Here is a 22,529-nt window from a genome sequence, read left to right as displayed (position 1 = left end):
AGAAGAAATCATCAAGCATGAAGACACTGAATAATGCATGTGCTATCATAGATACCACAGACCTTGAGTGATTTTTTTTTTTTTTTTTTTGCAGTGTTGGAGATGGAACCCAGGCCTGGCACCTGCTAGGCAAGTGCTCTACCACAGGGCCACACCCCTAGCCTGAATGCAATTATTAAACATGAGGACATACAAGAGCTTTTCATTAAAAAAAATTTTTTTAGTTGTAGATGGACACAATACCTTTGTTTTATTTAATGTGGTGCTGAGGATCAAATCCAGTGCTTCACACATATTAGGCAAGCGCTCTACCACGTAGCTACAACTATAGCCCCCAAGAGCGTTTTTTTTCCCCCCGAAAAACATTATGAATGGGGTATAGAAAAGGAAAAATAGACACCAAGAAGAATCTCCAAAGACAAATTCTGTCTATGTTTTTAATTAACCTGTGGATTCCCCTAGCTGGTGAAAAACCCACAGTAAATAAAATCTTGGTCAAAAGTCCTAGAAAATGAAAAGAACTTATTCATTTCCTATATACTGAATGAGGAAAATTAACATAGGTCTTCAGCTTAAAGATAGTGACTTAAGAAAAATTAAACAAATTCTTCCTTACTTTTTCTCACTTCTGAAATTTCTACAGAATTTATAGACACAGACTTCTTAGTCCATGCCCAAAGGTCATATAATGCCTCAGGGAGTTTTCCAAGAATTTCAGCGTGGGGTAGAATTACAATTTATGTTCCTTCTTTTTCTGCCCTCCTTGCTGGCTCCTCCTCTTTTTTCTGCATACTTAGTGGGGGGCATCCTGTAAGACTCTGTCTTTTCCCTTCTGTCCTTTAATTACATTCAGAGAATTTACCTACTCTCACAACTTCAACTCGTCTCCTCTAATACATGAATCTTAATTCCACATCTGTTGCGTTAAGCTCTTACTCTTTTTTCCAGTTTAAAAAAAATGTGATATGATATGTCAAGAGCTTTGTAATATTTTGAACAACCAATAAAAAAATACAAAAAAAGGAAAAAAAATAAAAACATAAAAAAAAATTAAAAATGTGGCAATACCTATTTATCATAAAATTGCCATTTTAACATTAAATTTTTTTGTGTGTGTGATACTGGGAATTGAATTTAGGAGACCACAGAGATTGAACTCAGAGAACCACAGAGCTATATCCCTAGCCATTTTTATTTTATTTTGAGACAGAGTCTTGCTAAATTGCTGAGGCTGGCCTTGAATTTGGAATCCTGCCTCAGCCTCCTAAGTAGCTGGGATTACAGAGGTCACCATCACATATGACATGTTAAACTTTTTTCTCTTCTTATTTTTTGTAGTACTGGGATTGATCTCAGGGGCACCCTACCACTGAGCTACATCCCTAGACAAGGTCTCCTGAAATTGCCAACATTGGCTTCAAACTTGTGATTCTCCAGCCTCAGCCGGTAGAGTGCTCTGAGTTTGAGCCCCAGTGCCACAAAAAAAAAAAAAAAAAAAAAAAAAAAAATTAGGGAGAAATGTATCTTTTATATTTACTAATTTCATTTAGTTCTACAATGTAAAAAGCTCTTAGCTATATCCTCAACCCCTTTTTATTTTTTGTTTTGAGACAGGGTTTCACTAAAGTGCCTAGGCTGGTTTTGAACTTGTGATCCTCCCACCTCCACCTCCTGAGTTGCTGGAGTTACACACTGTGCCACTGTGTCCAGCTTCTCTAAAAATTAATAAAAGTAATATCTGTTGAAGAAGTTTTAAAGTAGTTTTTTTTTTTTGTCTCATCTGTGTGAATCACTTTAAAAATTATTTCCATTGCTATGAAAGCATCATATTAATATTGGAGATTAGGGTCTTCAAGAAAATTTTAACATATTAAAAGTGGAGATTAGGATCTTCAAGGAAACTTTTAATCCTACTTTATGCCAAGAAAAGCACAAATTAATTGCATTACGCAATTTAATTTAATTTTTTTTCCTGTTCTGGATATCAAACATGGAACCTTGTGAAAGCTAGGTAAGTACTCTAACACTGAGCTAAACCCCCAGACCTAAAAAAAAAAAAAACTTAAGCAGTTAAACATTTTTTGCTCTTTGCTTTAATTAGCTGCTTTTTTTTTTGGTACCAGGGATTGAACTCAGGGTTACTCAACCACCGAGCCACATCCCCAGCCCTATGTATTATATTTTATTTAGATATAGGGTTGCACTGAGTTGCTTAGGGCCTTGCCATTGCTGAGGCTAGCTTTGAACTCTCGATTCTCCTGTCTCACCACCAACCCACCTCCCACCCCCCAAGCCTCTGGGATTACAGGCATGCACCACAGCACCTGGCCTGCTTTTTTTTTTTTTTTTTTTAAACAGTAATTGCCAATAAAATTTTAGAACCATTATATAATTACATGTTTTTAAAAAGATCTTCACAACTATTTTCCAAATCCAAGAAATTTAACACTGATACCAATTTATTTTTCTGGTCCAGGATCACACATTGCATTAATCATCATATCATTTACTTCAATTTGGAACAGTTATTTTCTCAGTTTTTCTTTGTTTTTCATTACAACAACAGTGGTATTTTTGAAGATTCAGGTAAGGGGTTTGTAGAATTTAAATTTGATTTGATAAGGGTTGAAACTTAGCCTTAAATTAGAAGATGAAGAATCTTGTAAAACAAACAAACAAACAAACAAACAACTCTGGGGCTGGGGTTGTGGCTTAGTGGTAGAGTGCTCACCTAACATGTGTGAGGCCCTGGGTTCAATCCTCAGCACCACGTAAAGATAAATAAATAAAGGTATTGTGTCCATCTACAAGTAAAATGTTTTTTTTAAACTGTATATTTTTTCTTTTGAAATATATATGTAATATATTAAATATATACACACACACACACACACACACACACACAACTCTATTAGAAGAATACAGAAACAATGCTTATTTTTCTAAAAAGGTAAATCAAATGACTAAGTTACCATAAAAAAGCACACTTGGTCACGATCATGAGCTTATTCACAAAATTTCTGATTGTGACTATGCATATATAAGCATCAATCTATAGCTGCTTCTTCTGAATAATGTCGTCTCTACCTACTCATGCATACTTACTGGAAAGATAATCAGTGCCTCTTAGTTCAATAACAATAATGAGGTTCTATTGTACAAATAATTATGGCTTTTATGAATATTTATCAAACTTTATTAATGTGCTATTATCTTTAATTGGTAAGAATTTTGTTTTATTAATCTATACTTAATTCAAAGAATCAATAAAGAGAGTTATAAAAAGCCAGTTATTCTGTTTCTTTGTGGGAAGCCACATAGGTCTATTAAGTCTGACTCAGAATAAACTACAGAATTTTTTGCTTCAGGAAATAATGTGGGGACACAGGTGTCTGCCTCTGGCTTCGAAGGAACTACTGAAAAATCAAGGTAACATATATAGGACATTTCTTATATTCTTTTGAAGCATGTTAGAAATAGCATCGTTAAATTGTTACTGTGTTGCTAAATTAAGCCACCAAACAACTGTGAGACTAGAGGAGCCTGGGACATGACAATTAAATGTATTACCATGACTGGATCCAAGAGCATATTTCCAAATAGCTAGAAGAGAGGATTTGGAGCAGAAAGAGGACACTAATGGAAAAACTAGTAAAATCTAAATAAAGTCTGGAGTTTACTTAGTAGTAATACACAAATGTTGTTTTATAGTTTTGACAAACCTACTATGGTAACATGATATGGTAACAATGGGGGAAACTGGCTAAAGGATATATGGGAACTCTACTATTTTTGTAACCTTCCTGTGTATTTGAAATTATTCCAGAATATAAAGTTTATGTAACAAAATAGGCAGCTCTTTGTTTCATTTTAAAATCGAAATATAGAATGTGCAAAAATGAATCAAGTATTTTTATTTAGTACTTACCCTGGATATCGTTGCCTGTTACACTTAGTAATACAAAGATAGTAACCAAGTAATCCAAAAATAACCAAAAATACTCCAGCAGCAATTAATCCAGTCAGAAGGCCCATAACATCAATTTTCTCTCTGTTACCATCTTAAAAGAAATCATAAAAATAATGTAAATACAATACTTGAAATGCATCATCTATGATTTCAACAATTTTAACACATTATTAAGCATCTAATCATTGATACTGATTTCTTTAAAAAAAATTTTGTGCTAGAGAAACTACCTGAAAAAAAAATTTAAATGATCTTTCATTTCTCTTTGTCTCTCAGTCTCTGTTTTTTCTTTTTCTTTCTTTCTTTCTTTTTTTTTTTTTTTAATGGAGATTGAACCCAGGGGTGCTTTACCAGTGAGCTATAGCCTTTTTTTTTTTTTTAATATTTATTTATTTATTTATTTATGGTACTGGGATTGAACCCAGCAGTGCTTGACCACTGAGTCATACACCAGCCCATTTAAAAAATATTTTATTTAGAGAAAGAGTCTCACTAAGTTGTTGCTTAGGGCCTAAGATGCTGAAGCTGGTTTTGAACTTTCAATCCTCCTACCTTAGCCTTTGAGCCATTGGGATTACAGGCATGTGCCACTGTGCCTGGCTTTTGTTTATTTTGTTTTTTTGGCAGTGCTGGGATAGTATCCAGGGCCTTGTACATGCTTTGTAAACATTCTACCATTGAGCTATATCTCCAGCGCCTGTTTATTTTAAATAGATCACATTAAAATGATAACATCCAATACTAAGTGGGATAAACATTCCTTGTGCAACTACACATTTTGGTATTAACTACTAAGATACAGTCATTAAGCAACTTGGTGTAGCTATACAATATAGTATTCTATAGGGTGATGTTACCTGTAGAAAGAATGATATCTATTTGAAAAAATGGCAAAATATGTGTTTGTGTATATAGAAAACAGTCAAAAGTGGCTTGAAGAATAAAGGGGAGGGAAGAATAGGAAATCTTGGCACAAAATTATAGCAAGGAGGAATAGGGAATAAATTCTAATGTTCTGTATGGCACAGCAAGGTGACTATAGTTAATAATTTATCATATATTTTAAAATAGTTAGAAAAGAGGATTTTGAGTATTATTAATAAGAAATGACAAATGTTTGAAGTGATAGATATGCTTAATATCTTGATTTGATCATAACACATTGTAGACATGTATTAAGATATCACAGTGTATCCCGGAAATAGATACAATTATTATGCATCAATTAAAACAATTTTAGAAGACAGTTAAGACAGATAAGAAAAAGCATTTCCTCTTTCTAAAAGGTACTTAGTTCTACTTAACAATCTTTTTTTTTTTTTTTTTTTGTTCTGGACCTGGGGATTGAATATAGCCTTTCACAAGCTAAGCAGGTGCTCTACCACTGAACTGAACCCTAGCTCTATCCAGCAATCTTAATTTTCTTAACATTAGTATTCCATCCACTTGTAATGGTTAAAAAAAAAAAAAAGGAAGAAAACTTTAAAATAGTTTACTACTTGAAACCAAAAGAGTATTCTGTGCAAGTCTTGACTTAGCTGAGCTCTTTAGAACAGCTTTAAGCCCATTATCTCATTTCCCTAATATCTCACCAAACTTGATTTTCAATGTATAAGTAGATGAATGATGAATGTAGCCTTCTCTGTCTCAGATAACCCAACATATAATTGAGAAATCTTTCTTGGATTTACAAGGTATGTATGCTGAGCAACAGCCAAACTCAAACAATGAAAACTAAAGTATATTATAATAGAGAGAGGGCAAGGAAAACATTGAATTTTATCAATTCTTGCCTTACCTGATTTTGTGGCTGGTCCTTTAATTGAATACTCCTGCCAAAATGTCATCTAAGAAAAAGGTAAAATTTCCAAATTTATGTAATTTATTATCATTTCATTTGCTCCCAATGACCCAAACTAGGGGTGGTAAACACTTGGCAGGTGCCACAGGTAAGACACCAGCACATTCAAGCCGGAAGGTGTGATTCACTCAAATTAAAATACTATTCTCCAGGACTGTCACTGTGTCTGCTTAATTGGTTAAAGAACCAGGTCCACTCTCCACCCTATAAACCATGCCTTGCTTTTCTCCCTTACTTGCTTGGGGCCCTCACTAAGGCATTTGAGTAAAGGCACCAAGGGTGGAGATTAAGGCAGTGAACCCATTTTGGTGTTTGGAAAGGGACTGAATTCTTCCATTGTAGGGGGCCCAGAGTTTGCTAGGAGATTTTATTGAGAGGTATTTATTGACTTGGAAAGACATCCCTGAGACAGTTTAAGTTCCATGGTACTTGAAAGAATAGAAGTAAATTTTAAGGAACCAGGGGTTGGGGTTGGTTCAGTGGTAGAGCGCTTGCCTAGCACGTATGAGGCCCTGGGTTCGATCCTCAGCACCACATAAAAATAAATAAAAAGTAAAGGTATTGTGTATAACTAAAAAACAAACATTAAAAAAAAATAAATTTTTAAGGAACCAGGATAAAATTAGAAAATGGGTTTAAAATCCCAACAGGCACAACTATAAAGCATATTCGTTTTCCCACTTTAACAGATGTGGTAAATACTTACAGGAAATGGGAGGCTGGGCACAATTATAGAAAAATAAAGAACAAGGTTTTATTGCTCCCTGTCTTTGAAGGATACCTTGGGAAGTTCTTATTGAGTAAAAAAAAAAAAAATAACATAAATGCTTGAGGAAGAAGAAAAAGAGCTGGGGTTATTTAACCTACAAAAGTAAAAAATTAACATTCCTTAAGATAACAGGCACAGTATTATCTATGTCATCAAGATTAACAGAGAAGATTATTTTTTGTACCATAGATTGAATGCCAGGGTGCTCTACCACTGGACTATACCCTCAGCCCTTTTTGTTATTTATTTATTAAACTCTTTTGGTACTAGATTGAACTCAGGGACCCTTTACTACTGAGCTATGACCCTATCGCTATTTTGAGAGGGGGTCTTACTAAATTGCTGAGGGTCTCTCTAGATTGCTGAGGATGGCCTCAAATTTGCAATACTCCTGCCTCAGCCTCCCAAGTGGCTGGAATTACAGGCTCAGGCCATCCTGCCCAGCTTGTTTTTATTTTCACTCAGGGTCTTGCTAAATTGCCAAGACTGACTTTCAACTTAGAATCTCTTGCCTCAGTTTCCCAAGTTGCTGAAATTATAGGTGAGTGCCACTGTGCCCACATTACAGATAGGATTTAATTATATTTTAAGGTGGAATTTCTAAAAAGATATCCTTTAAATTACACAGATAAACCAAAAATAAACTCCTGAATGCAGGGACTACATATTATGGATCCTCAGTGCTAACGAAGCATCTGGTATGTAGTAGAATGTTAATAAATACTAATCAAAAAAGAGTAAGATATCTAGGGAAGATATTCTGAGATATTTAAGATATTTAAAGATATTTAAGATATTAAAGATATTTAAAACTCAGAATATCTAGTAAGATATTCTGAGTTTTAAATAACTGAAGTTTGAGTCAGAGCACTAACTCAAGTAATATCTTTTTTTGTTTGTTTTCGGGTGCTGGGATTGAATTCAGAGCCTTGTGGTTGCTAGGCAAGTACTCAGCACTGAGATATCATTCCCAGCCCTCAAATAATATCTTGAAGTTTAATTCACTCCACTCTGAGATTGTTGAGTATAATAGACATTAAACACACAAAAATCACAGCATAGCCCATAACCTGCTAATTACTATAAACCTAGGTAATTAAGTATAGAGTCAAGTCTCAATAGGGTAATTAGCATTTTAAGGAAGTAGAAAGAGATAACAGGTATACAACCTTGATTTTGTTTAAAGCATAAAATCTATAATGACTGAAAGTGCTACTTTCATAAGTACAGTTTAATAACTTTCCAGCTAATTAACATCATCAACCAAATTACCGTTTTATCATCATCCACGAAAATTTCTCTGGCTTCCTCATAATTACAAAGTTCTTCAATGCATTCTCTTTCTAGGTCACCAGGAGTGAAAAGCTCCAAATCAAATCTGTTATATAGGAGGCGGCGATGTATGAAAAAGTTTGCTTCTTCTTTTGATGTAAAAACTAATGAAGGAACAAAAAAAGATTTCAGACATTGGTAAACATAAGGCAGAAAATTTCTGTTTCAGTTGTAGAAAAGTAAATAGATCTCTTCTGTGTTTAAATTATATCAAATTTCTTGTATGACTTTAAAAATCTGACTTTAAAAAAACAGCACCAGTAAGAATGATTTCTGATAAATATGAAATATAAAAACTAACATGATTCCAGAAAATACTTGGCTTAGTAATATCCAAAATTATTAGTATAAATGAAAATTATTCAAATATCACTTTTCCCTTCACACAATTACTTTCCAATAAATGACATATCACACTACTCTATTTCCAAAGGCTGGTTCCCCTATTATCTTGATTAAGAAAAATTAGTGGGGTATAATAGACAAAGTAATGGACTGAGAGTGGGAAGACAGATTCTTGGTTTTGACTGGTTTGAGCTTTCGGCTTTGTATACTGGGATTAGGCATTTATATCTCTGGGCTGGCATTTCCTCATTTGCAAAATTGGGAATTGAATTAAATAATCACGATACCTTTTAAGTTCTAAAATTATAAATTAATACTTTTATCTTAAATACTTCTTATTCAAGTTTATATTAAATCTTATAAAATTATGGACTTCTAAGTTATTAAAATAAGTTAATTATATGATTAATTAAAAGACATTCAGCTTCTGCCAAAGGAGTGACTCCCTTTACCCCACCCCAAAATATGTCTGCAGTGCCTTTGGGGACACCATCTATATTTGCAGGGAAAGTCAATAGTAAACATAAAGGTCAAAGCACAGATTGACACAAAACCAGAACATTCCATCATGGTAGCATTTTCAAAACCCACAAACTTTAAACTCATTCTAGAGTCAACCAAAAAAGGTTCAAATGATTTTTGCTCCAGATCATATTACCTAGACTGGAATCCAGAAATTTCTAACAACTACATCAAAATGATTAAAAGAACTTAAAAGTGATGACACTTCTCAATGCTAACCATTACCACAGGAAGAATATATTAAGGTGGGCAGTCAGAAGATAGTTCCTGAGAAAGCATGGTCTGGAAAACCAATATTAATTTGTGAGTGACATCAGGTAGACCATTGATTCTTATCCTTTTGAGAATGGTCATATCTTGCCCTTATTATTTTTCTACAAATTAATTTTCTATCCAAACAGGTCTGAATCTTCTGGAGCTGTGTTGTTCAGTACAGTAGACAATGGCCATTTAGGGCTACTGAGTACTTCAAAAGTGGCTAGTCCTGCTGGATGTGCATGCCTATAAATTCCAGCTACTCAGGAGGCTGAGGCAGGTAGATCACAAGTTTGAGGACAGTCTCAGCAAATTATGAAACGCCTTCTCAAAATAAAAAATAAAAAGGACTGAGGATGTAGCATAGTGGTAGAGTACTCCTGGGTTCAATTCCTAATACCAGAGGGGACAAAAAAGACAGTCTGAATTGACATGTGATTTAAGTATAAATACAAAGAGGATTTCAAAGACTTACTGGGGTAAAAAAAAAAAAAAAAGGAATGAAATATCTCAATATTGCTTACACTTTGAAATAACATTTTAGGTATTGGGTTAAATTAAATACATATTAGATTTATGTCATCTATTTCTTTTACTTTTAAAAAGATGTCTATTAGAAATTTTAAAATTATTTATGTGGTTCACATTGTATTTATTTTGGCCAAGCACTATTCTGGTGTGTCAATTTCTATGTTATAAGTAACATATGGCTATTGGAACTAAGGGGGAAGCTAGGCTCGAATAATGGGTTTTATTCTAAATAATGGGTTTTATTCTAAAAGTGAAACAGACTCCCACTGAAAATAAGGCCAACTTCCTCATACTGAAAATTAAAAATTCCAAATTATTTTAACTTCTAAACTTCTTCATACTAAAATAAAGGCTGAAGAGTTGCCCATTACCTCCAGACACCAAGGAAGCCAAGACTGATGAGTTCTCCTTTAACTTAAATCTATGTTTATTTCCTGCCCTATGTCCCACTTTACCTCCTCTTCTTTTATTTTTTTAATTATTATTTTTTTAGTTGTAGATGGACACAATACCTTTACTTTATTTTATTTATTTTCAAAATTTTTGTGTGGTGCCAGGGATCAAACCCAGCGCCTCATGCATGCTAGGCAAGTGCTCCACCACTGAGCCATAACCCTGGCCCACCTCTTCTTTTATAAAATCTTTCCTTGCCCTTGAGTTCTCTGAAGATGGTGATTTGAGAGTAAATCCCCTCTATTTTCCTTCAAAGCTGGCTTAGAATAAACCTATTTTTCCTGTCAGTTTGATTCCCAGGTGTTTGTGGAGCATGAGTGGTAAATAGTAGTTTCTTGCCCCAGAATGGTAATGGAAGGGGGATGGAGGGGTTAGTGTGATTAAATAATTCTGTTCTTTCTCCTTTGTCTTCTTATAAATTTTATGTGTTCAGCAATGAAAGCACAGAATGAAAAAATTTCCAAGCCTCTCAACCCTCATTGGAACTCCTACAATGGAATTCTAGTGGTCTCCTTGTTCCTCTATATGCAGTTGTTAAAACAATAGCCAGAGACATCTATCAATCTAGATTGATGGATCAATCAATCTTATTGGCGATTGATCCCAGTGCCTCTCTAACCACTGAATTACATGTCCACCTCTTTTTATTTTTTATTTTGAGACAGGATCTTGCTAAATTGCCCATGCTGGCCTGAAACTTGTGATCTTCCTGCCTCAGCCTCCTAAGTAGCTGAGATTATAGATGTGGATCACTGCACCTGGCTAGAGAATCCTTTTAAGAGACATAGTTTGACTTTTTTTTGTCTTTTTTTTTCTATCTTTTGAATGTTTTTTATTAGAGCATTATAATGACACATAGTATTTGTGTTCATCCTAACAAATCCTACATATGTGGAATTTGCTTACAGTTCATGTTTTTCCCCCTTGTATCCCCTTCTCCCTCGCTCTATTTTCCTTCTTGCACTCTTTTGGTCTTTCATTCATTTATTAATTGATTGATTGATTGATTTGGGGGGCACTGGGAATTGAACCCAGGAATTCTTAACCACTGAGCCACATCCCTGGCCCTTTTTAAATTATTTATTTATTTTTAAATTGGCAATTTAGTTAAAACTTTTCAAAGTCACAAAACAGTAAAAGGAAAGATCAAAAGAAGACAGCTATAAACATATTACAGAGTACCTCTTAGAACCTGGCTGAGCCAAGTGCTCTGACATATGACTGTCACTTTTCTCACCCCCAGGCCGCTCCCAGGGTTCCTCTAGTGCTGGCCCTAATGGAAGGCTCTTCTGCCCCAAGAGAGCATTCTGCTGGCCTGCAGAAACTCCTGGGAGCAGTGGGCATTTTCACTATGGTTCCATGGGTGTACACATTTGTCAAAACTGACCTACATGCTTAAATTTAATGTTCATTTTCTTTTTTTTTTTATTAGCTACACATGACATTACAATGATCTTGGCAATTCATACATTTGAATCATTGGGGTATAATTTCTCATTTTTCTGATTATACAGATTGCAGAATCACACTGGTCATGCAGTCACCTATATACATACAGCAATCATAATGTCTATTCTATTCTGCTGCCCTTCCTATCCTCCCTACTCCTCCCCTCCCCTCCCATCATTTCTCTCTATCCAATCTAATGTGACACACTTTTTTTTTCTTTTTCTCATCACAACATCATACATGTATTCTGTATAATGATGAGGGTCTCCTTCCATCTTCCATGCAACTCCCCTTCTCCTTCTTTTTCCCTCCCACCTCTCTTCCCTATTTAGTGGTAGTCTTCTTCTCATGCTCTTCCTCGCTATCCCATTTTGAGTCACCCCCCTTATATCAGAGAAGACATTTGGCATTTGTTTTTTAGGGATTGGCTAACTTCACTTGGCATAATCTGCTCTAATGCCATCCATTTGCCTGCAAATGCCATGCTCTTGTTATTTTTTAGTGCTGAGATATTCCATTGGCCACATTTTTAAAATCCATTCATCTTAGATGAAAGGCATCTAAGTTGGTTCCACTAATGTTCATTTCCTTTAAAAATAATTTTTTAAATTGTAGATGGACACAATACCTCTATTTTATTTATTTACTATTTATTTATTTATTTAAAAACTCATTAAGTGATATAATTTTTGTGAATTTTTGTATCTCTGTTTCATATTACAATAACATTTAAAAGATTGCAAATATTTATGTGTATACCTTAACTCTCTTTAATGTCTATATGTGCCTGGTTGGTTAACATTTTATGATGAAGAGAATCCATAACATTAATAATACTAATAATCACTGCCATCTGTTAATTATTCTATGTGCATGATGCTGTGTGCCAAAGCTTGAGGTATTCCTTCAGGCAAAAAGCTTATAACCATAAATCCTATTTATCCAGTTATTTTCCAGCCAGCCAAGAACCCCATACTTTATTCTATGTCTATTTTATTTATTTTATTTTTATGTGATGCTGAGGACGACGGAACCCAGTGCCTCACATTTGCAAGGCAAGTGCTCTACCATTGAGCTAAAACCCAGCCCCTAATTTTGTCTTTTAATAAATCTGTTTAAAAAACTATTATGGTGTATAAAAAGCCCAACCCTTTGGGGTTGGAGTAGTGGCTCAGTGGTAGAACACTTGCCTGGCATGTGTGAGGCCCTAGGTTTGAACCTCAGCACCACATATAAATAAATAAATAAAATAAAATAAAATCCATTGACAACTAAAAAAAAAAAAAAAAAGGCCCATTCCTTTATAAATTTTCTATTTTGAGACAAGGTCTTGCTAAATTGCTAAGGCTGGCTTTGAACTTATGATCTTCCTGCCTTAGCCTCCCCAGCTGCTGGGATTACAGTCATATGCCACAGCACTTGGCTCTTCTATTTATTTTTGATTGGCTCTTTCTACTTATATGTAAAGGTGACATTCCTGTGGTATATTAATATATGCACACAGCATGATTTTTTGTGTGTGTGTGCTGGGAATCAAACCCAGGGCCTTGTGCACGCAAGGTAAACATTCTTCCAACTTCTCCCCAGCCCCACATAGCATGATTTAAAAAATTTTTTAAATATTTATTTTTCAGTTGTAGTTGGACACAATACTTATTTTTAATGTGGTGCTGAGGATCTAACCTGGGACCTCGCATGGGCTAGGCAAGCTTTCTATCACTGAGCCTTGACCCCAACCCTGATTTTTAAAAATTTATTCCACATCTCCTGTCCCTCCTCTCTCCCTTGTAATTTCCTACTCTACTGGTTCCTAGAGCTTTATGATATCTGATCCTCCCTGCTTTGTTTCCTTTATTTTGCTCCTTCTTCCATATACAAACACTCAACCCCCTACTTTGCTTTTAAAAAACCTAATGACAATCTTGCCTCCCACAGAATAAAAGCCAAAGCCCTTACAATGGCCTAAGGCCCTATGCAATCAGAGCCTCAAGCTGTTTCCCCTCTGACCTTATCTTCTACCACTTTCCCTCAACTATTCTGTGGTCACCACTCCATGCTGGCTTCCAGTACACTTGGTTCTCTCCTGCCTCTGTTCTTGCTCTTTTCTTTGAATAGAACTTTTTTTTTTTTTTCTTTCAGTTTGCCCTCACACCTCAGGATTTTGTTCACTGTTACCTTGAATTCCCATCCCTATCCACCTACCTTGGACACTCCCTGTCCATATTCTGCTTTTCTCCATAGTATTAGCACCATCTGGTGATCTGTGCGCTTCACTTAACTCTGTTAGCACTCTGTTCTCCCCAGAGATGTAGGTGCCTGGTACATAGAAGGTATCCCCCAAAATAGGATCAACAAACTCAGATTTCCTATTGTGGGGAGAAACTCTTGGACCTAAACTCAACTAATGGAAACAATTCATAGATATAATCTGGTATTACTCAACTTGGATAGGTTTAAAGTATTAGATAAATGAAGAAGCAACTCATAGCTTTCTCAACTTGGCTATATTTACTGCATAGAATCTAATTTCAGAAAGGAGAATAAGAAATCTACTACTATATCGCTCCTTTTCAGGTATGTACTGATCTTTGCCTTTTTTTTTTTCCTCCCCCAGTACAGGGGATTGAACCCAGGGTCTCATATATGCTAGGCAAGTGTTCTACCACTGAGCTACATCCACAGCCCTTTTTTATTTTGAGGAAGGGTCTCCATAAATTAACCAGGCTGGCCCTGAATTTGTAATTCTCCTTTCTCAGCCTTAAGTAGCTGGGATTACAGGTGTGTGACCCTTGTCCAGCTAGAGCTATTTTTAAACTTGAAAATAAAACAAAAAGGAGAGTGCCATAAACATTTTAATTTCTTTTTAAATTATATTTATACCAATGTGATGAATGTATTTATGATTAATCAAAATATTATTGTTAATACTGTATTAAATGTGTCTTCTGGGGGGCTGATATTTGCCACTTCCTTGTGTGAAAGTACTGTTTCTGTCAGTGGCTAAACTTAGAGTTCACTTTCAGTATCAGGTCAAATTTTTTCCTACATCAGGAGAAATAATGTCCTTTGTCATTTGGAGTCTAAGTAACCCTTGAATTTGTTTCTGATTGGAAAGAAGCAAACTTCCCTACCCCTGGAGTGCCCTTGGCTCCAAGTGAGAACCCCTATTCTCCCCTTGACTGCAGCTGAATGAAGTACTGGTCTTTTGCATCTGCTTTCTTAGGATTCTCTTCCCTTCTCTGTTTCTCATTTATTAAACTCTCCTAAGAGACTGTCTATGCATTTCACTGTTATAAATCCCTCCACCCAAATATTCCACTTCTCTTCATCTCTTCTATCACCCCATGTTTTCTAAATAAGTTCCTTTTAAGTGATTTCATCTCCATTCTAAGAATTTATTAGAATTTAGCTGGAGGAACCTGTCCCCTGCTTTTCAGTTGTAGTAGTATTCCTTTATTGACAAATTTACTTTTTACAGTTTCAGTTTACTAGGATCAACCATGGCCTGAAAATATTAAATGGATAATTCCAGAAATAGACAATTTCTAAGTTATCTGTCACTGTGGGTTCAATGATGAAATCTCCCCCTCTTGCTCAGTCTTGCCCAGAATTTGAATAATCCTTTGTTTAGAGTGTCTACACTGTATACATTACCTGCCCATTAGTAACTTAGTAGCCATCTTGGTTTTCAGATCAACTCTTGTGGTATGCAGTGCTGATATACAGGGTTCAGTACTGAGATTTCAAGCATTTACTGGAAGTTTTGGAATGTATCCGGGGCAGAGAAAGGGAGACTCCTCTAGTCTTCACACCTCCATTTATTATGTCCTGTTTTAGATGGAAAGCACTCTCTGTGTATCATACAACTCTTTCCTAGAGCAAGGTTACTGCTTTTCACTCCCAGGGTTCTGTCTCTACTTCTGTTACAAAGCTTTTGGAGATTATCTGTTAATAACCTGCCTCCCCCACCAGACGAAGAAGGTATCCATGGCAGGGATTACAGTACTTCATTTCTATATCTCCAGCACCTAGCATAGGGCCTGGTGTACTATGTATTCATAATGTAGTTGTCTTTTCATATATTTAGGATCCCTCATTTTCATTTCCCATAGACATCTGTAGTTCTCCACACTCAAATATGATTTCTAAATTCCTTCCATAATTTTCATGGCCTTCGAAATGACTTTTATGCATAGTCATGTGAATGAATGGATACACTCATAATCATTCTGGGGTGTATCATCTGGTCCTACTGAGTATAGGCCATCAACTTTATATGTGGATGGACTTACAAATGGTAAGGATCTCTTTCCTTCCCAAATCTTTCCCTATCCCACCAGCTAGCCTATTCAAGTCCCTAGAATTTTGTCATTAAAATGTTATTCCTGGATCCAACATGGCGGCTGGCGAGGAAACTGCACTTTCAATATCTCCACATTAACGGGATCAGAAACACCAATTAAAACAGCTACATTCTACCTACTGAGGATCTTCTAGCAAAATTCCGTTGAAAGGAGACCTGCCGAGAATTAGTAAGTTTATTAGACGTGACAGTTTGCCCCAAACAAGTGAAACTTGACTGGCAGCGCGGGCTCAGAGTCCAATCCCGCGGCCACCCGCCGCTTCTGCAAGCGGCAGGCGGCCCAGAGCAGCGCGGCAGAAGGGTCCCCGCCCAGCCAGCAGACAGCGCCCGCCATCCCGGCTACCCTGGCGGCCCTGCTTTCGCCCGGCGAACAGCCACCCCACCCGGCTGGTTCTTAGCCACGCCGCTGCAGACACCCGGCTTTACAAGCACCCCCGGCGGCCCTGCTCGGCGAGAAGGGTCCCCGCCCTGCCGGCAGACAGCTCCCGCCATTCCGCTCTTGTTCTGCAAGCAGCTACCCCGCCCGCTTGGTTCTTAGCCACGAGGCTGCAGCCGCCCGGCTTTACAAGCGCCCCCGGCGACCCTGCTCGGCGAGAAGGGTCCCCGCCCTGCCGGCAGACAGCTCCCGCCATTCCGCTCTTGTTCTGCAAACAGCCAGCCCGCCCGCTTGGTTCTTAGCCACGAGGCTGCAGCCGCCCGGCTTTACAAGCGCCCCCCGCGACCCTGCTCGGCGAGAAGGGTCCCCGCCCTGCCGGCAGACAGCTCCCGCCATTCCGCTCTTGTTCTGCAAACAGCTAGCCCGCCCGCTTGGTTCTTAGCCACGAGGCTGCAGCCGCCCGGCTTTACAAGCGCCCCCGGCGACCCTGCTCGGCGAGAAGGGTCCCCGCCCTGCCGGCAGACAGCTCCCGCCATTCCGCTCTTGTTCTGCAAACAGCTAGCCCGCCCGCTTGGTTCTTAGCCACGAGGCTGCAGCCACCCGGCTTTACAAGCGCCCCCGGCGACCCTGCTCGGCGAGAAGGGTCCCTGCCCGGCCAACAGACAGTATCCGCCATCCCGGCTACCCTGCCGGTCCCGCTCTTGCCCTGCAAACAGCCACCCCGCCCGCCTGGGTCTTAGACACGCGGCGGCAGCCACCCGGCTTTACAAGCGCCACCGGCGGCCCTGCTCTGCGAGAAGGGTCCCCGCCCTGCCGGCAGACAGCTCCCGCCATTCCGCTCTTGTTCTGCAAACAGCCAGCCCGCCCGCTTGGTTCTTAGCCACGAGGCTGCAGCCGCCCGGCTTTACAAGCGCCCCCGGCGACCCTCCTCGGCGAGAAGGGTCCCCGCCCTGCCGGCAGACAGCTCCCGCCATTCCGCTCTCGTTCTGCAAACAGCCACCCCGCCCGCTTGGTTCTTAGCCACGAGGCTGCAGCCGCCCGGCTTTACAAGCGCCCCCGGCAACCCTGCTTGGCGAGAAGGGTCCCTGCCCGGCCAACAGACAGTTTCCGCCATCCCGGCTACCCTGCCGGTCCCGCTCTTGCCCTGCAAACAGCCACCCCGCCCGCCTGGGTCTTAGACACGCGGCGGCAGCCGCCCGGCTTTACAAGCGCCCCCAGCGGCCCTGCTCGTCGAGAAGGGTCCCTGCCCGGCCGGCAGACAGCTCCCACCATCCCGGCACTCCTGGCGGCCCGCCCGCTCTGCGAAGGGTTACCCCACCCGGCTCTTAGCCACGCAGGCGCCATCTGCCTGGCGCTGAGGGAGCCCCCGGCGGCCCAGCGCAGCCAGAAGGGTCCCCGCCTGGCCCGACAGAAGGCACGTGCCCTTCCGGCTCTGCTAACGGCCCTGCCCACCCAGGAAAGGGCTCCCCACCTTGAGAGGATGGGAAGGAAATCTAACCAAGCCTCTATGAATTAGCGAACTGGGATCTAAAACCAGAGATTATATCAGACCAGAGACAAGCCAGTTCCACCTCTCCCTTCGGTCACTCCTGCAAGGAGCCAGGGGCCCGCCATAGCAGAGAGGGGAAGTCACCAAAGATCGGCCAAAGAGATTCCTTCCCAGCGGACTCTAAATTAGCAGGAGCGGCGAGGGAGCCGGACGGAGCTGGCGGGAACCGCGGCAGCGGCACGGGAACCGGCGGGAGCTGAGGCGGCGCTGACGCAGGAGCCGGCGGGAGCCGCGTGGCGCGGGTCTCCCAGCTACAGCCCCCACCAGTGCTGACAACTGAGGTCTCTTGCACCAGATACGGGGGCGTGGCTACCAGAAGAACAAAACGCGATCAGTATGAAAAGACAAGGAAAGAAAGGACCACAAGCAATGCAGGTCAACTCAACTTTAGAAGAGGTAATATCTGCAGCAGATGGAATGTCAGATAAAGAATTCAGGATATACATGCTTCAGATGATCTGGAGTCTCAAGGAAGACATTAGACAGCAAAATCAGACAATGAAAGACCACTTCGACCACTTCGACAATAAATTACACAAACAAATCCAAGAAGCAAAAGATCAATTATACAGGGAGATAGAGGTTATAAAAAACAAACAAACAGAAATCCTGGAAATGCAGGAAACAATAAACCAACTTAAAAACTCAATTGAGAATACTACCAGCAGAGTAGAACACTTAGAAGATAGAACATCAGACAATGAAGACAAAGTATTTCAACTGGAGAAGAACATAGACAGCTCAGCAAAGCTGTTAAGAAACCATGAGCAGAACATTCAAGAAATATGGGATAACATAAAGAGACCCAACTTAAGGGTCATGGGGATACAGGAAGGTATTGAGGTCCAAACCAAAGGAATGACCAATCTATTCAACGAAATAATACGAGAAAACTTCCCAGACTTGAAGAATGAGACAGAATCCCAAATCCTAGAAGCCTACAGGACGCCGAATGTGCAAAATCATAAGAGAGCCACACCTAGACACATTATAATGAAGATGCCCAACATACAGAATAAGGAGAGAATTTTAAAAGCTACAAGAGAAAGGAAGCAGATTACATTTAGGGGTAAACCAATCAGGATAACAGCTGATCTTTCAACACAGACTCTGAAAGCTAGAAGATCCTGGAATAACATATTTCAAACGTTGAAAGAAAAGGGGTTCCAACCAAGAATTGTGTATCCCGCGAAATTAAGCTTCAGGATGGAAGATGAAATTAAAACCTTCCATGATAAACAAAAGTTAAAAGAATTTGCAGCTAGAAAACCAGCTCTTCAAAACATCCTCGGCAAAATATTACAGGAAGAGGAAATGGAAAATATCAATGAAAACCAACAGCGGGAGGTAGTACAGTAAAGGTGGGGGGGAATAATCAAAGAGGAAAACAAACCATGTTTAGTAACATAAATAAACAAATATGGCTGGAAGAACAAACCATATCTCAATAATAACTCTAAATGTTAATGGCTTAAACTCACCAATTAAGAGACACAGGCTAGCAGAATGGATCACTAAACAAGACCCAACAATATGCTGCCTTCAGGAGACACATCTGATAGGAAAAGACATACATAGACTGAAGGTGAAAGGTTGGGAAAAATCATATCACTCATATGGACTTCGCAAACAAGCAGGAGTGTCCATACTCATTTCAAATAAAATAGATTTCAAGCCAAAGTTAATCAAAAGGGATGAAGAGGGACACTACATACTTCTCAAGGGAACCATACACCAACAAGACATAACAATTATAAATATATATGCCCCAAACAATGGTGCAGCTATGTTCATCAAACAAACTCTTCTCAAGTTCAAGAGTCTAATAGACCACCATACAATAATCATGGGAGACTTCAACACACCTCTCTCACCACTGGACAGATCTTCCAAACAAAAGTTGAATAAGGAAACTATAGAGCTCAATAACACAATTAATAACCTAGACGTAATTGACATATATAGAATATACCACCCAACATCAAGCAGTTACACTTTTTTCTCAGCAGCACATGGATCCTTCTCAAAAATAGATCATATATTATGTCACAGGGCAACTATTAGACAATATAAAGGAGTAGAGATAATACCATGCATATTATCTGATCATAATGGAATGAAATTGAAAATCAACAATAAAAGAAGTAAGGAAAAATCATGCATCACTTGGAGAATGAACAATAGGTTACTGAATGATCAATGGGTTATAGAAGACATCAAGGAGGAAATTAAAAAATTCTTAGAGATAAATGAAAACACAGACACAACATATCGGAATCTATGGGACACATTGAAAGCAGTTCTAAGAGGAAAATTTATTGCTTGGAGTTCATTCCTTAAAAAAAGAAAAAACCAACAAATAAATGATCTAATACTTCAACTCAAAATCCTAGAAAAAGAAGAGCAAAAAAACAGCAAAAGAAGTAGAAGACAAGAAATAATTAAAATCAGAGCTGAAATTAATGAAATCGAAACGAAAGAAACAATTGAAAAAATTGACAAAACTAAAAGTTGGTTCTTTGAAAAAATAAATAAAATCGACAGACCCTTAGCCACGCTAACAAAGAGAAGAAGAGAGAGAACTCAAATTACCAGCATACGGGATGAAAAAGGCAATATCACAACAGACACTTCAGAAATACAGAAGATTATCAGAAATTATTTTGAATCCTTATACTCCAATAAAATAGAAGATAGTGAAGGCATCGATAAATTTCTTAAGTCATATGATTTGCCCAGATTGAGCCAAGAGGATATTGACAACCTAAACAGACCAATATCAATTGAGGAAATAGAAGATACCATCAAAAGACTACCAACTAAGAAAAGCCCAGGACCGGATGGGTATACAGCAGAGTTTTTCAAAACCTTTAAAGAGGAATTAACACCAATACTTTTCAAGCTATTTAAGGAAATAGAAAAAGAGGGAGAACTTCCAAATTCATTCTATGAGGCCAACATCACCCTGATTCCTAAACCAGACAAAGACACTTCAAAGAAAGAAAACTACAGACCAATATCTCTAATGAACCTAGATGCAAAAATCCTCAATAAACTTCTTGCGAACCGGATACAAAAACATATCAAAAAAATTGTGCACCATGATCAGGTAGGATTTATCCCTGGGATGCAAGGTTGGTTCAATATACGGAAATCAATAAATGTTATTCACCACATCAACAGGCTTAAAAATAAGAACCATATGGTCATCTCGATAGATGCGGAAAAAGCATTCGACAAAGTACAGCATCCCTTTATGTTCAAAACTCTAGAAAAACTAGGGATAACAGGAACATACCTCAACATTGTAAAAGCAATCTATGCTAAGCCTCAGGCTAGCATCATTCTGAATGGAGAAAAACTGAAGGCGTTCCCTCTAAAATCTGGAACAAGACAGGGATGCCCTCTCTCACCACTTCTGTTCAACATAGTTCTCGAATCACTGGCCAGAGCAATTAGACAGACGAAAGAAATTAAAGGCATAAAAATAGGAAAAGAAGAACTCAAATTATCACTATTTGCAGATGACATGATTCTATACCTAGCAGACCCAAAAGGGTCTACAAAGAAACTATTAGAGCTAATAAATGAATTCAGCAAAGTGGCAGGCTATAAGATCAACACGCATAAATCAAAGGCATTCCTGTATATCAGCAACAAATCCTCTGAAATGGAAATGAGGACAACCACCCCATTCACAATATCCTCAAAGAAAATAAAATACTTGGGAATCAACCTAACAAAAGAGGTGAAAGACTTATACAATGAAAACTACAGAACCCTAAAGAGAGAAATAGAAGAAGATCTTAGAAGATGGAAAAATATACCCTGTTCATGGATAGGTAGAAGTAACATCATCAAAATGGCGATATTACCAAAAGTTCTCTATAGGTTTAATGCAATGCCAATCAAAATCCCAACGGCATTTCTTGTAGAAATAGAGAAAGCAATCATGAAATTCATATGGAAAAATAAAAGACCCAGAATAGCAAAAACAATTCTAAGCAGGAAATGTGAATCAGGCGGCATAGCTATACCAGACTTCAAACTATACTACAGAGCAATAGTAACAAAAACAGCATGGTACTGGTACCAAAACAGGCAGGTGGACCAATGGTACAGAATAGAGGACACAGAAACCAATCCACAAAACTACAACTATCTTATATTTGATAAAGGGGCTAAAAGCATGAAATGGAAGAAGGATAGCATCTTCAACAAATGGTGTTGGGAAAACTGGAAATCCATATGCAACAAAATGAAACTGAATCCCTTTCTCTCGCCATGCACAAAAGTTAACTCAAAGTGGATCAAGGAACTTGATATCAAATCAGAGACATGGCGTCTGATAGAAGAAAAAGTTGGCTATGATCTACATACTGTGGGGTCGGGCTCCAAATTCCTCAATAGGACACCCATAGCACAACAGTTAATAACTAGAATCAACAAATGGGACTTACTAAAACTAAAAAGTTTTTTCTCAGCAAAAGAAACAATAAGAGAGGTGAATAGGGAGCCTACGTCCTGGGAACAAATCTTTACTCCTCACACTTCAGACAGAGCCCTAATATCCAGAATATACAAAGAACTAAAAAAATTAGACAATGAGATAACGAATAACCCAATCAACAAATGGGCCAAGGACCTGAACAGAAATTTCTCAGAGGAGGACATACAATCAATCAACAAGTATATGAAAAAATGCTCACCATCTCTAGCAGTCAGAGAAATGCAAATCAAAACCACCCTAAGAT

General features: G+C 38.5%; 1 protein-coding gene across 1 annotated transcript in view; it reads right to left on the bottom strand.

Moving 5' to 3' along the window:
- The window catches only part of Prrg4 (proline rich and Gla domain 4), a 29,395-nt gene that overhangs the window by 4,156 nt on the left and 2,710 nt on the right, over positions 1-22,529 (bottom strand). The window contains exons 3-5 of the mRNA XM_076844325.1: positions 7,873-8,036; positions 5,769-5,817; positions 3,929-4,061 (exon numbers count right to left, since the gene is read on the bottom strand). Coding sequence (XP_076700440.1) covers positions 3,929-4,061; positions 5,769-5,817; positions 7,873-8,036 — 346 coding nt within the window. The remainder of the gene's footprint in view (positions 1-3,928; positions 4,062-5,768; positions 5,818-7,872; positions 8,037-22,529) is intronic.

Source organism: Callospermophilus lateralis, chromosome 2 (assembly GCF_048772815.1).
Source record: "Callospermophilus lateralis isolate mCalLat2 chromosome 2, mCalLat2.hap1, whole genome shotgun sequence".
NCBI lineage: Eukaryota > Metazoa > Chordata > Mammalia > Rodentia > Sciuridae > Callospermophilus > Callospermophilus lateralis.
Note: the sequence above shows the minus strand (reverse complement) of the source record. Positions and strands in the feature narration are given on the sequence as shown.